General features: G+C 42.9%; 1 protein-coding gene across 8 annotated transcripts in view; it reads left to right on the top strand.

The window, feature by feature from the left end:
• The first annotated feature begins 8,912 nt into the window (after positions 1-8,912).
• Positions 8,913-13,964, top strand: part of COP1 (COP1 E3 ubiquitin ligase) — a 256,822-nt gene continuing 251,770 nt past the window's right edge. For 3 of the 8 annotated variants that reach the window (XM_042976910.1, XM_042976912.1, XM_042976916.1), the window contains exon 1: positions 8,914-9,498. In XM_042976910.1, coding sequence (XP_042832844.1) covers positions 9,098-9,498 — 401 coding nt within the window. In that variant the 5' untranslated portion in view covers positions 8,914-9,097. Of the gene's footprint in view, positions 9,499-13,964 lie in introns of all 8 variants that reach the window. The other 5 variants (XM_042976914.1, XM_042976913.1, XR_006214220.1 and 2 more) reach the window with 3 other exon arrangements.

Here is a 13,964-nt window from a genome sequence, read left to right as displayed (position 1 = left end):
ATAAAATCTATATTATATATATATATATATCCTATCATAGTATAACTGCATATATTAGTTAATTACCATCTGCTATATACAGTATACACTTATGTACATATAGATACAAATATACATATATATTTGAGAAACTCCCCCAATTTTCTTGTTCACTATTGGTCTTCCATTCTGTTTTATGGTGCTGTTAAGAATTTATTCCTTTAGAGATCTCATTCATTTCCTTTTCAAGGCATTTTCAGAAAGAGAAGAGGTAAATGTGTGATCTCAGTCTGCCATCTTGAAGTAGCAATCACAAGGTTTTCATTTTAGTCATAAATTCTACTTCTGTATTCATTTGTAGAGTAGAATAGGAGGAATAAATGACATGCTGGCTCAACAAACCAAATTTCAAAGCTCCCCGGATTTTTCTGTCTCACTTCTCAGGTGAAAGAATCTCTTGCAATATAAATATGCTCTAAGTATAAAAAAAATCATGGAGGGGCGCCTGGGTGGCTCAGTCGGTTGGGCGTCCGACTTCGGCTCAGGTCATGATCTCGCGGTCCGTGAGTTCGAGCCCCGCGTCGGGCTCTGTGCTGACAGCTCAGAGCCTGGAGCCTGTTTCGGATCCTGTGTCTCCCTCTTTCTCTGACCCTCCCCTGTTCATGCTCTGTCTCTCCCTGTCTCAAAAATAAATAAAACATTAAAAAAAAAAAAAAAAAGAAAAGGTAACCTGACACAGCCATGGAAAGGACACAATTCAAAAAAAAAAAAAAATCATGGAAAAAAATTCCTATCAAGGAAGCAGGTGCATTGTTCTGCCATGAATGTTCAGTAATGATGTCTAGAGTGGGTACTTAAATTTATCAGTCAGTATAAATTTGTATTGATATGTTAAGTTAATCAATATTTAATAAGTGTACTAAATGAAGGCAACTGGTCCACTTAATGTCAGAAGCTGAGATGATTCACACAAGAAGAGGAACAGATTTTCTCAGTATTCTGTTTCTCTAAAGAGAACATTCAAAGGAATCATTATCTTATAAAGTGGTTCTTTGGAAGAAGCAAATTCTTACCTGTGTAGATAAGCCATGTAGTACTTCATGTTGCCTAATCAACCAAGAAGTATTCATTGAGCAATATGTAGTCTCTACTGCATATAGTAGGCAGATTAAAGCCCTGCCAAAGAGGTCCATGCCCTAATCCCTGGAACTGGGTCAATGTTATGTTACAAGGCATTGAGATTTTGCAGGTGGAATTTGCTGACTTTTAGAGAGATTATCCTGGATTATTTGGGTTGGTCCAGTTTAATCACATAAGCCCTTAAAATGCGGAGGAGGAAGGCAGAAGAGTCAGAGAGATACAGCGTGAGAAGGACTTGATCCATTGTTGCTGTTAAGAAAGGTAAGGGGCCATGTGCCAAGGAATGCAGGTGAATGGAAGCTGAGAATAGCTCTGAGCCGACAGCCAGGAAGAAAACAGTCTTATGACCACATAAAATTCAATTCTGCCAACAACTCGAAGGAGCCTAGACGCAGATTATCCCCCAGAGCCTCCAGAAAGGAAAACGGCTCTGCTTGATTTCAGTCTTGTGAGACTTGGCAGTGAAATCGGCAAGCCTAAATTCTGTTGTTTTGAGCCGCTGAACTTGTGGTAATTTGTTATGGCAGCAAGGGAAAAGTAATACACTTCTACTGACACTGCAGCAGATACCAAGACTGAATTTGATTTTTAGTATGGGATTCAGCTTATAATGTCTTCAGACATGTTATCAATATCGGTTACATCTTGGTACAAACCAAGTATTTGAGAATGATGTAGTACCATACAATGAAGGAAGGAAGGAGGAAGAATGGTGTAGTTTTTACTTAGGACTTTGGTTTAATGACTCAAAACTAATATATGCTCTTATATCAGTTGAACCATTGTCAGAGATCACCCAGATTCAGCAACCCTCAATTTTTGAACATAGGGTGGGGTGCCAGGATTTGGGCCAGCAGCTTTACTGCTGACTTAATTTTTCCCAACTGAAGGTGAATTTCTACTGTCTCACAATAAATTGATAAGTGCAAATGCAGTTTATGAACTGGTGTGATGGTAGATGCCTGAGGCTGTGTGTGGGAAGGCTCAACAGGGTAAGAAAAGAAATACCCTTTGTTATCTGAGTAAATCTAATTGAAAAGATAAGAATTACCATATGGACTCAGGAAATAAGAGGAGGAAACATCAGGGGCGCCTGGGTGGCTCAGTCAGTTAAGCGTCTGACTTCATTCAGCTCAGGTCATGATCTCAAGGTTTGTAATGAGAGCTCTGACAGCTCAGAGCTTGGAGCCTGCTTTGGATTGTCTCCCTCTCTCTCTGCCCCTCCCCAACTTGCACGCAGGCACGCTCTCTCTCTCTCTCTCAAATAAAAATAAATAAACATTAAAAAAAAAAAAAGAGGAAACATGTCAGAAGTAATCCTTGTTGGGGTGCCTGGGTGGCTCAGTTGGTTAAGCGCCTGACTCTTGATTTCGGCCCAGGTCACGATCTCATGGTTTGTGAGATAGAGCCCCAAACTGGGCTCTGCGCTGACAGCAAGGAGCCTGCCTGGGATTCTCTCTCTCTCCGTGCTTCCCCTCTTTCTGCGCCTTCCTCACTCGCTCTCTCTTTCCTAGCTCTCTGTCAAAAAAAAAAAAAAAAAAAAGGAATCCTTGTTTTATTTGACATCACCTTCAAGGGTTAATAGGCTTCCCAAAGTAACTTCTCTTGCAACCTGATATAAATCCAATTATAATTATATTATAACCAAATACTATTCACTCTTCATTGTAGGTTGTTTACATAAGTTCACACTTCAGTGCTTCTTTAGCACTCCCAGTTTCTTAACAGAATTTAGTGGCTGATAGGAGTGAGCATTGCAGGAGGAGTCACGCATGGTATGACTCACCCGCTATTACAGCGGAATGCCCGGGGCACTAGGCAGGAAGAAATATCACACACTAGGAAGGAGTTTTGTTGCAAATTACAGTGAACAGGTTACTGTTTTAAACATTTCTTGATTCTGGCTATATACACTTTCCCAGATTGTTTAGTTATGCCACATCGCACGCATGGGTGGTCAAATCCATGGAGCAAAAGATTTGCGAGGTTATGTGTTTCCATTTTCAACAGGAGGTGTTTTTTTTTTTTTTTTTCTTTTATCCTTTATTACTTGGGCTCCACCTAATGATGACACCACTTGTTTTCCTTTGAATTCATTAGACATCAGTTTGTTTTGGTTTATTACATTCAAGTGCATCTAAACCTGCCCACATATTCATAACATATGTACATATTGCTATATACAGAATGAGCAAATGTTTTTCTAGTCAATGTTGTTTTCTCCCAGTCTTGGCATTTTTTTTTGAAATTGACTAAACCTATTTGGTAACTTGCATTTACATTCACAGCTCCACCTATAATCTTTCATTGTTACAATATGTCTGATTGGCCTATTTTACAACTGCTTTGACTAAAATTGCCAGCAGTAGCTTGCCAAAGGAGTGCCTTAATAAAGGAAATTAACTTCTTTTAATACGATGACTGACTTACCAAGGTATTAGCGCTATTCATTTACCTTCTTTGAACAGTGCTTGTAATTTTACATAGGAACACTGGGAGAAGAGAATAAAAGCTAACAATGCAATTCTAGCAATGAGATCAGTGTGATAGACATTTTTAGAAAGGAGATTGTCTGCAAACAGTAAATCTTGAGAAATTACAGTTCTCTATAGGTAACCGTCTACCTCTGGTTTTTAATGTATAAGTTGGAGCTTTTCATTTTACCAGTAGCTTGTAGATTATTTTCTTCCAGATGCATTATTATACTATTGTATTACAGGAACTTTTCTATTTCTTTCCTGTCCATTCACACTGACAAAAAAAATATATTTTCTCCTTCCCCACCAACTTTAGCTTTTTATTTTTTTAATTTATTTTTATTTTTTTTTATGTTTATTTATTTATTTATTATTTTTTTTTTTTTAAACCGTTTTTTGGGGGTTTTTTTTGTAAATTTTTTTTTCTTTTTTTTTTTAACGTTTTATTTATTTTTGAGACAGAGAGAGACCGAGCATGAACGGGGGAGGAGCAGAGAGAGAGGGAGACACAGAATCGGAAGCAGGCTCCAGACTCTGAGCCATCAGCCCAGAGCCCGACGCGGGGCTCGAACTCACGGACCGCGAGATCGTGACCTGAGCCGAAGTCGGACGCCCAACCGACTGAGCCACCCAGGCGCCCCTATGTTTATTTATTTTTGAAGGAGAGAGAGACAGAGCGTGAGAGGGGGAGGAGCAGTCAGAGAGGGAGACACAGAATCCGAAGCAGGCTCCAGGCTCCGAGCTGGCAGCACAGAGCCCGATGCGGGGCTAGAACTCACAAACTGTGAGATCATGACCTGAGCCAAAGTCGGACGCTCAACCGACTGAGCCACCCAGGTGCCCCAACTTTAGCTTTTTAATACCGTGTTTATTTCACATTTTTTTTTAAACAGGGTAACACCATTAAATTAAAAAAAAAAAAAACTTAACAGGACGCTATTATTCAGAGATTTGGTTGGACAGCAAATAGGGCTAACAAGTAGGAAAGTCTTCAGGTGACTCAGGCAGGTAAAGCTTTTTAGAAAGGATCTTTTTGAGAAATTGGTTACCAAAGGGTAGGACAAGCTGGAGGTAGAAACCAGCTGCCTATTTCCCTATCATATTTGTATAAGTCACTTTACAAATGTGTCTGGGAAGTTCAATCTTCTTGGTAATTCCATTCCATCGAAACTCTATTAGATTTTACTTCAGTAGCAGTATTTTCATAAAAGACTTTGGATTTTGTCTTGTCATTTTTGACAATATTAATATTAATATTTAACAACACGACGGAATTCTTTCAATTATTAAGCGCTTAGTTTTTATTTTACATTTACTTTCATTTATCATATATTTTTTTGTCTTCTATTTGTTTCTTTTCCTGAGTTGTCTGACTTCCGTGTGTGTGTGTGTGTGTGTGTGTGTGTGTGTGTGTTTTGCCATGCTTCCTCTTTTCTCTTCTGCTTTTCCAGAACAACTTGCCAGTGGAAACTACTAAGGACTGTGTACTTTCAGAATAGTCTGCATACATTTAACTGATATAAAAGGGAAATTCTATTGCATGACATCCTCTCTCCCCTCAGCTTCCTTTTGCACATTTAGATTTTACTGAAGCTATGTTCCAAAGAGGTAATACTAAGCACAGATGATTTCTTCCTAGGAGACTTCTCAGTTGGGGTCATACCACTTTTGTTCTCTCAGTAAGTAAGCTACCTGGAAGGAAGAAACCATTTTACATACTTCTTACATTCCCTGCAATATCAATCACAGTGTTTCTCAAGGGATTCGGTTTACCGGGGTGCTGGTAATAATGCATATTCATAGACCTTACCCCAGACCTACAGTCAGAACCTCAGGAACCTGCAATTTTTAGTTTTCATGCCCTAAACTTTCTCCCATGCCTTCACCTGAATTTTTGGTCACTGCCTGGATATGCTTACTTGAATATATTTTCGTCTTACTTCCTCAACACAAACTAAAGCATTCACTGGCCATCTCCGATGCTGTCATCATGTTATCCCTGGACACATCTTTGGAGTCATTCCTCTTTGTATTCCATCATTTTTTTACTTAATCAATTTATTGGCCTTTGTGCCAAGCACTGGAAAAGACAGTGATGAACAAGACCATGGGTTATGCCCTCAGGTATCTAAAGATTCTTTTACAGAGAGTAACTTAATCCTACAGTTTTTCTTTTTTTTTTTTTTTTCTCAGAATACTCCCTTATTTTCCTTGTCAGCACCTTAATCTACAATCTCATCACTTATGTTTGGACGCCATCATTTTTTCCTAATTAGTTTCTTTGCTCCTAATCTCCCACCTCTTCTGAAAGATTAATGTGCTGAAAACTTAATCTTCAAAGCAACACCTTGAATATATTTTACCCCTTGTAATGCTTTCATTGTTTCCGAGTGCTTATAGGTTATTTTCCAAAGTGGGCCTCAGATGAACTTCTGAATAATCACTCCCCCCAATGAAATAGATGTCTGAATTTGATGTAAGCAGTTTTACTTATTTATTTTCTGGGCTCATGACTTTACACTTTCTGACTGAGCAAGTCACACTTTTCTCTTAAAGGCCTATCAGCCCCACCCCCCAACATGGCTGGCCCTTAGCATTTACGTTTGTTTCTGCTCAAACTGTTATTCTCTGCTTTACTCATTGAGCATTTAGTATGTGCTCTTTGGTAACATTACTTATCCTCCCCCAGCCCCAACTCTCCCAGACCCTCCCCTCCAACATTACTTATCTTTTTATGTATTTTTCTAATTTTTCAATTATTCCTTAAGCTTCCTGAATGCAGGGACAATGTTTTATATGCTTCTTTATCTCTTCCTTGCCTAGTCCAGGCCAATGTATAGAAAATATTCAACAAATATTCATCAGATTCTTTACATTCTTCTTTTATGCACTCATTTGTAAGAACCAATACTGTCCTTTCTCTTTAATGGACCTTACAATTTAGTTGGAAAAACTAAAGCACACTTTAAGCAAATAATTAAACTAAAAATGAGATCAACTGCTTTACTTATTTGTTAGTCAAGAAATATTTTGGGGCGCCTGGGTGGCTCAGTCGGTTGAGCACCTGACTTCGGCTCAGGTCATGATCTCAAGTCTGTGAGTTCTTTTTTTTTTTTTTTTAAGTTTATTTATTTTTGAGACAAAGAGAGACAGAGCATGAATGGGGGAGGGGCAGAGGGAGAGGGAGACACAGAAATCGGAAGCAGGCCTCCCAGGCTCTGAGCCATCAGCCCAGAGCCTGACGCGGAGCTCAACCACTGGAGCGCGAGATCATGACCTGAGCTGAAGTCGGACGCTTAACGGACTGAGCCACCCACCCAGGTGCCCCCACAGTCTGTGAGTTCAAGCCCGGCATTGGGTTCTGTGTTGACAGCTCAGAGCCTGGAGCCTGCTTCCGATTCTGTGTCTCCCTCTCTCTCTGCCCCTCCCCCACGAATGCTCTGTCTCTCTGTCAAAAATAAACATTAAAAAAATAAAAAATTTTCTTTTTAAATGTTAATAAACATTTTCAGACAGAGCGTGCTTGTGGGGGAGGGGCAGAGAGAGAGAGAGAGAGAGAGAGAGAGAGAGAGAGAGGAAAACAGAATCCCAAGCAATGTCGGCTCTGTCAGTAAAGACCCGGAGTTGGGGGTCCATCTCACCAACTGTGAGATCGTGACTTGAGCCGAAATCGAGTTGGATGCTCAACCAACTGAGCTACCCTAAGAAATATTTAATAAGCACCTACCGTGGGCCAAGTATGTTACATGCTGGGGATACAAATCTGAAGCTGATAATCTAGTAGAGAAGAATCCTATATAAACCGCTAAAATACAATATTATAAGTGCAAACAAACATCCTAGGAGCACAAATTAGGGTGTAAATATCTTTGCTAAGGAGTAAGTCTTCACCTTTCAGTTGGGTTTGGAAAGCCAAGTTAAACAAGGGGTTGGGTAATGCATTTGTTAATACAAGGAGGGTGGTTCTTGGAAATCTGGTAAGTTCATTCGTGTATCATTATTCTGAGCTAGGAACAGGATGTAAGCAGCCATGGCAGAGCTGAGGAGGATGACAGCCTTATGATGGAACACTGCTGGGATGAATGGCTAGGTCTTGTTGCTGGGCTTTCATCTAGGCCCTTCTTTAGTTCTGCCCCTTCAGCATGGTTAAAGGTACCTAGGGAAAGGCCCCAGCAGCCCCTATGGTCTTCAATACACAGGACAGAATTATATCTGGGATCTTTCCCTCTAAGAAGCAAAGGATGACAGAGTTGGAAAGGATACTGAAAATCACCCAGTTGTTTCTAATTTGCATGCCTCAGAATCTTGGGGTTCTCAAAATAGCAAATGAAAATCTGTAATTCATTTTCGATATTCCAAAAAGCTACCAGAAATGGCACATTTTTTCGTGTTATTAACTGCCAGGTTTCTTTGTTTTGTGATAATTATATTAGATCCACATTAAATGGAGGTTCTTAACTGAGCTGTGTTCAGATTAAATGTTTTCCCATTATTGTTATGCTTAATTTGGTAAATAATTTTTCAAAATACAAGCATTGTCGAATAAAATTGGTAATATTTGCCCCAACGTTTGCAATTTACAAAGCACGGTTCACTGACTTCATGTTACTTTATTCCTCACGATACTGTGAAATAGTTTAACAGCAGAACCCGGACTCCTTGACTCTCAGTCCAGTGCTCTTTTCAACAGCTCAGGGCTTCTGGGTTTTTTCCTTGCGTCCCAGTCAGTCTACAGAGCCTTCAAACCGCGACTCGGAAGCACCTGCCGGGCCCTCGCCACTGGGTCACACCGCCCGCCTCTCGGGCGACGGCCACAGCGACCGCTCCCTCTTCAGGTTCAGAAATGCGGCTCTCCCCCAACAGGCGTAGTGCAGCGACTCCGCGCCGGCGCCGTTCCGAGTGTGCAGCAGAGACCCCCGGGCCACCAAGAGGGTCGGCGACCACAGCGCCTGCGCAGTAGCTTCGAGCGCTCTTCTCTCTCCCCCTCGCTTCCAAACCATTTGGCAACCCTACCATTCATTCCTCTTTCCGCAGTCCTTTCAGCCTTTAGGACAGCCTGCCCTCCATTCGTCACGAGCTGCAATAGCTGCCGAGGAGCCCGACCGGCTTTGCTAGACCGCCGCCGGGAGCGCGCTGCGCGCGTCCGAGCGGTCCGCGGAGTCGTCTCCGCCGCCGCTCCCGCCCCTTCCGCCTCTCGTGTGCGCGCACGGCCGGCCTTCGGCGCGCCCGGGTTGGCTGCTGCGGGGCCCGCGGTGGTGGCGGCGGCGGCGGCGGCGGTCTCGACAGCGGTAGTGGTTTCTCCTCCGCTTTTAGGTTCCTCCGCCCCCTCCCGTCGGACGCTGCCGGGTGCCAGCCTTGAAAAAGCCAACTTTATTGTTCCTCAGCCCCACCTCCCGGCGCGGCGCGCGGCCTCAGGATGCACTGAGGCTGAGCGGAGGGAGGCGGCGGCGGGTCGCGGTCCCTCTCCTCTGAGCGCCCGGCCGGAGGTGGGGGGAGTCACGATGTCTGGGAGCCGCCAGGCCGGGTCGGGCTCCGCCGGGACCAGCCCTGGCTCCTCGGCGGCCTCCTCGGTGACTTCCGCCTCCTCGTCCTTGTCCTCTTCCCCGTCGCCCCCTTCCGCGGCGGCCGCGGCGGCGGCGTCCGGCGGGGCGGCCCAGGCCGCGGGCTCGGGCGGCCTCGGGGGCCCGGCGCGGCCTGTGCTGGTGGCGGCCGCCGTGTCCGGCAGCGGCGGCGGGGCGGTGTCCGCCGGCCAGTCTCGGCTCAGCTGCGCGGCCAGGCCCAGCGCCGGCGTAGGAGGGAGCAGCTCCAGCCTCGGCAGCGGCAGCAGGAAGCGACCTCTGCTTCCCCCGCTGTGCAACGGGCTCATCAACTCCTACGAGGACAAAAGCAACGACTTTGTGTGGTGAGTTTGAAGAGCATTGCCCTCCCTTTCGCTGGATGCGGAGTTTCTCTTGTTTGGGCTGGTGGGGTCCGGTGGGAGGGTGGTCCGGTTGGTGCCTTGGCGGTGCCTGCAGACATTGAGGCTGGTGTTTGATGGGGGGAAGAAAGCTTGGTAGTCCCGGGGCTGGGAGGGTACGGGTAATATAGAGGACGGTGCTGGAGGGGAGGAAGTGAGGGGAGTTGAGGGAATAAATAAGAGGGGGCGAGAAGGAAGGTCAAATAAATGGTTGTGCGTAAAAGGAGAAAGTTGGGCCTTGGATTTTATGGCTGTCTGGTGAGTTAGACACCCTGTCGGTCCGTTTTGCTTGTTGGAGTGAATTAAACTCGGAAAGGGAGAGGATTAAGCTTCCCATGGTGGAGTTGGTCAAAATTTGCTTATGGAAAGTATGGTAGATGGTGCTCTAGACATGGGTTATGAGTATTTTAAGGAGAAGTAGTATTTCATGTAAATACCTCTCCTGTGCGTGTGTATCCTCCCACTTCAAAGGGTAGGCCACTTTTAAATCTGCAGTTAAGGCTACTGTGGTCATAAAGTCTGTTCACAAAAAATTCCACTTGTCACTGAATGTCTTGAAAAAGGGAATCACATCTATTAAATATTATCCATGTGTCAGATGTAGCTGTATTAGATTTGTATAACACTATAGTGTACTGGGACTTCTGTTTTGAGAAACGCCAGGTATTACACATTTTGGCATCGTAGTTGGCATCTTGAATGACACACAGTAGCATTCAGTTTTGATACTTGACATAGATGGGTTATCCTTATTAAGCGAGAGATGGAGTTGATTGTTTTACTGAAAGCGTTTTGGGATTTTCATTGGGTTTGGTATCCAGAACCCAATCCAAATGGTAGGATTATGAGAAAAGAATTGCTTTTAGCTAATGAGAACTGGCAGGATTTTATGCTTTTCCTCTGGAGGAAATTGTTGATAGACTTCGTGTATTAGTGATGTGGGAAGTTGGCCTGCACTGTCATTGTAGGGGAAGTTGATTTACTTCAGGGTTGAGGATGATGTGAATTGTTGTCATTAAATAAGATAGGGCTAGAAGTTGGAACTGTAGGAAATACATTGATTAGACTTAGGTGTAGTTCTTTTTTTTTCTTTTTTTTCAATGTATTTTCTTTAAAAATTTTATTTATTCTGAGAGAGAGAGGGAGGAAGGGAGGGACAGGGGAGAGGGGAGGGGAGGGGAGGGGAGGGGAGGGAGGGAGGGAGAGAGAGAGAGAGAGAGAGAGAGAGAGAGAGAGAGAATTCCAAGCACGCTCCTCGCTGTCAGCACAGAGCCCTGTGTGGGGCTTGAACTCATGAACAGTGAGATCATGCCCTGAGCTGATACCAAGAGTCAGCTTTTTAACTGACTGAGCCACCCAGACACCCCTTTCTTTCTTCTTTTAAAAATTTGCTTATTTATTTTGAGAGAGACTCAGTGCAAGTGGGGGAGGGCAGAGAGAGAGAGGGGACAGTGGATCCAGAGTGGGTCCCATGCCAACAGCAGAGAGCCGGATGATGGGCTTGAACTCACGAACAGTGAGATTGTGACCTTGGCCAAATTCGGATGCTTAACCGACTGACCCACCCAGGCACCCCGAAGAATGAAGAAATATCTTCATTCGTATTTTTTTTTTAATTTTTTTTTAACATTTATTTTATTTTTGAGACAGAGAGAGACAGAGCATGAATGGGGGAGGGTCAGAGAGAGGGAGACACAGAATCTGAAACAGGCTCCAGGCTCTGGGCTGTCAGCACAGAGCCCGACGCGGGGCTTGAACTCCCGGACCGCGAGATCATGACCTGAGCCGAAGTCGGCTGCTTAACCGACTGAGCCACCCAGGCAGGCACCCCTCTTCATTCGTATTTTTGCTTTGTTCTTAAATTATTCTGGATTCAGAATTCATTCATTTTTCATTGAAACTTGGCTGTAATTCTGACTGTTATTTGTAAATAACCAGTTTGTGATTGGGTCTAAGAGGTGTTTGTATCCAGTTGAGAGTGCCATATGATGAAGTATAAGCTAATGAAGCAAAATGAGCATTTTCAGATTTGTCCTTTTAGCCATCATTGGCATTTTAATTTTCAGAAGGCTGAAAGAAAACAAATATGTCAGCATTCATATAGCATTCACATAGAATATGTGAGAAATAAAGGAATCCATCATTCATTCAAGATACTTATTTGGCACACAATGTCTACGAGGCACCACATGGGTTGCATTGTACTTACTATGGGCCATTTTGTAGGGAGTTGGAGAGCCATAGAGTAGTATGAACAGCTGGCATTGATTTTTTTTTCTTTGCGGGGTTTTGGGGAGGTAAGATTATTAAAATTTTTGTTAGTCTGTCGTCTACTTTTTAACAATTTCAGTCTATTTTCCCAAGTCCTAACCTGGAAGTGCCCAGTGAAAGTTAAAAATTGTGAGTATTTCTGGGGCGCTTGGGTGGCTCAGTCAGTTGGGTGTCCGACTTTGGCTCAGGTCATGGTCTAACGGTTTGTGAGTTCGAGCCCCGCGTTGGGCTCTGTGCTGACAGCTCGGAGCCTGCTTCGGATTCTGTCTGTGTCTCCCTCTCTCTCTGCCCTATCCCCACTCATGCTGTGTCTCTCTCTGTCTTAAAAATAAATGAAACATTTTAAAAAATTGTGAATATTTCACTTTCTAAGAATCTCAGTCCGTTATTTCTTTTTTGGTGAGGTTGAATATTCAGAAGAATTCATTATTAGGAATCTATCTTCCCAATTCTCAAGCTAGATTTGGTTTGGCCAGCCTTTTGGGGGAGAAGAAAGGGATTAGGATTAGGCGGGGGCCAAGGAATCTTTTTCGTTTCTAATTGGCTTTGGGTGGTTGTTCCTGTTTTATATGCCTCAAGGTCAAACGGAACCAACTGAAATTACTTTATGCTTTTCCATTTAAATGAAGCTAAAGCTTGAATAATGGTGATAATTCCCTATTCATCAGATTTTAAAACCTATGTTTATACTTCACATTTCATTTTATCCTTAAAACAATTCTGTGAAGTTATAGATAACTTCCAGTTTTGCTATAATACTAATATAATTGTATTCCCGTTGAGGCACAGAGAAGTAATTTTGTTTCAGATTGGTCAGCTACGGGTAAAATGAGAACTCAGATCTCCCAGTTCTCAATTTAGTGCTTTATTTGTATTTTTTAGCCTATGCTACCCCCCCCCCCTTTTTTTTTAAGATTTTATTTTTAAGGAAATCTCTGCACCCAACTCGGGGTTTGAATTTACAATCCCGAGATTAAGAGTTGCATACTCCACCAATTGAGCCAGCCAGGCACCCCTAGCCTCCTGGTTCTTAAATGTGGTAGGTTGGAGGGAGACAGCTGTTTCATAATCACAGGAGATATATTGTTTATCCCTGACCACTTTCTCCTCCTGCCCATGTCCCAAGAGGACATACTAGAATTGGAGGCTTGAGTGGTAATGTAATTTGCAAAAGCTACCTAGGTGATAATGACCTATCTTTCGCCTTTTTTGAGAACAGTTGATTTAAAATCAAATGCCTAATTTTCAGTAACACACATTGGATTCTCTTGACTTCTATCATATTTGAAAGTAAGTTTATATTTAATTGCACAATTGATGAACATTTTAGGAATTTATGGTTTTCATGTAAATATTTTTTTCATACAAAGGATTGAAAGTATTAAGTTGTAGAGAATTTTTTTTAAAGTTATTTATTTATTTATTGTAAGATTAAAGAGCACAAGTGGGGTAGGGGCAGAGAGAGAGGGAGAGAGAATTTCAAGCAGGCTCCGCACTGGTACCATGCAGAGCCTGATGCTGGGCTCAAGCTCAAAAACCATGAGATCATGACCTAAGCGGAAATCAAGAGTCAGACACTTAACCAACTGAGCCACCTAGGTGCCCCAAGTTGAAGATAATTCTAATAGTGTGTTGTAGTTGGAGAATCTGTAGTACAGGAGAGGGTAGTATTTAGCTGAAGTTGGGTAAATCTTTAACATTCAAAGGAAGTCTTTGTTATTTTGATTTTTCTAATTTTTCTTACATGAGCCATTTAACTAAATTGATGAATCTAAGATGACTTCTTTCTTCTATCACATTACTATTGCCTCTGCATTAGCTTTTCCAACTACCTAAATTCCTTTTTCTACCTCTGTAAGTCTCAGTTATTCTCTAAGTTGAGGCAGAAATAAATATTTTCTTTTTTATTTTTTTAATGTTTATTTTTGAGAGAGAGAGAGCGAGAGACTGAGTGAGGTAGGGGCAGAGAGAGAGAGAGAGAGAGAGAGAGAGAGAGAGAGAGAATGAATCTGAAACAGGCTCCAGGCTTGAAGCTGTCAGTACAGAGCCTGACACCAGGCTTGAACTCAGGAATGGCAAGATCATGACCTAGGTGGAAGTCGGATGCTTAACCGATGGAGCCACCCAGGCACCCCAGAAAT

This window comes from Panthera tigris, chromosome F3 (assembly GCF_018350195.1).
Source record: "Panthera tigris isolate Pti1 chromosome F3, P.tigris_Pti1_mat1.1, whole genome shotgun sequence".
NCBI classification, from domain to species: Eukaryota; Metazoa; Chordata; class Mammalia; order Carnivora; family Felidae; genus Panthera; species Panthera tigris.
This window is presented reverse-complemented; position numbering and strand designations above follow the sequence as displayed.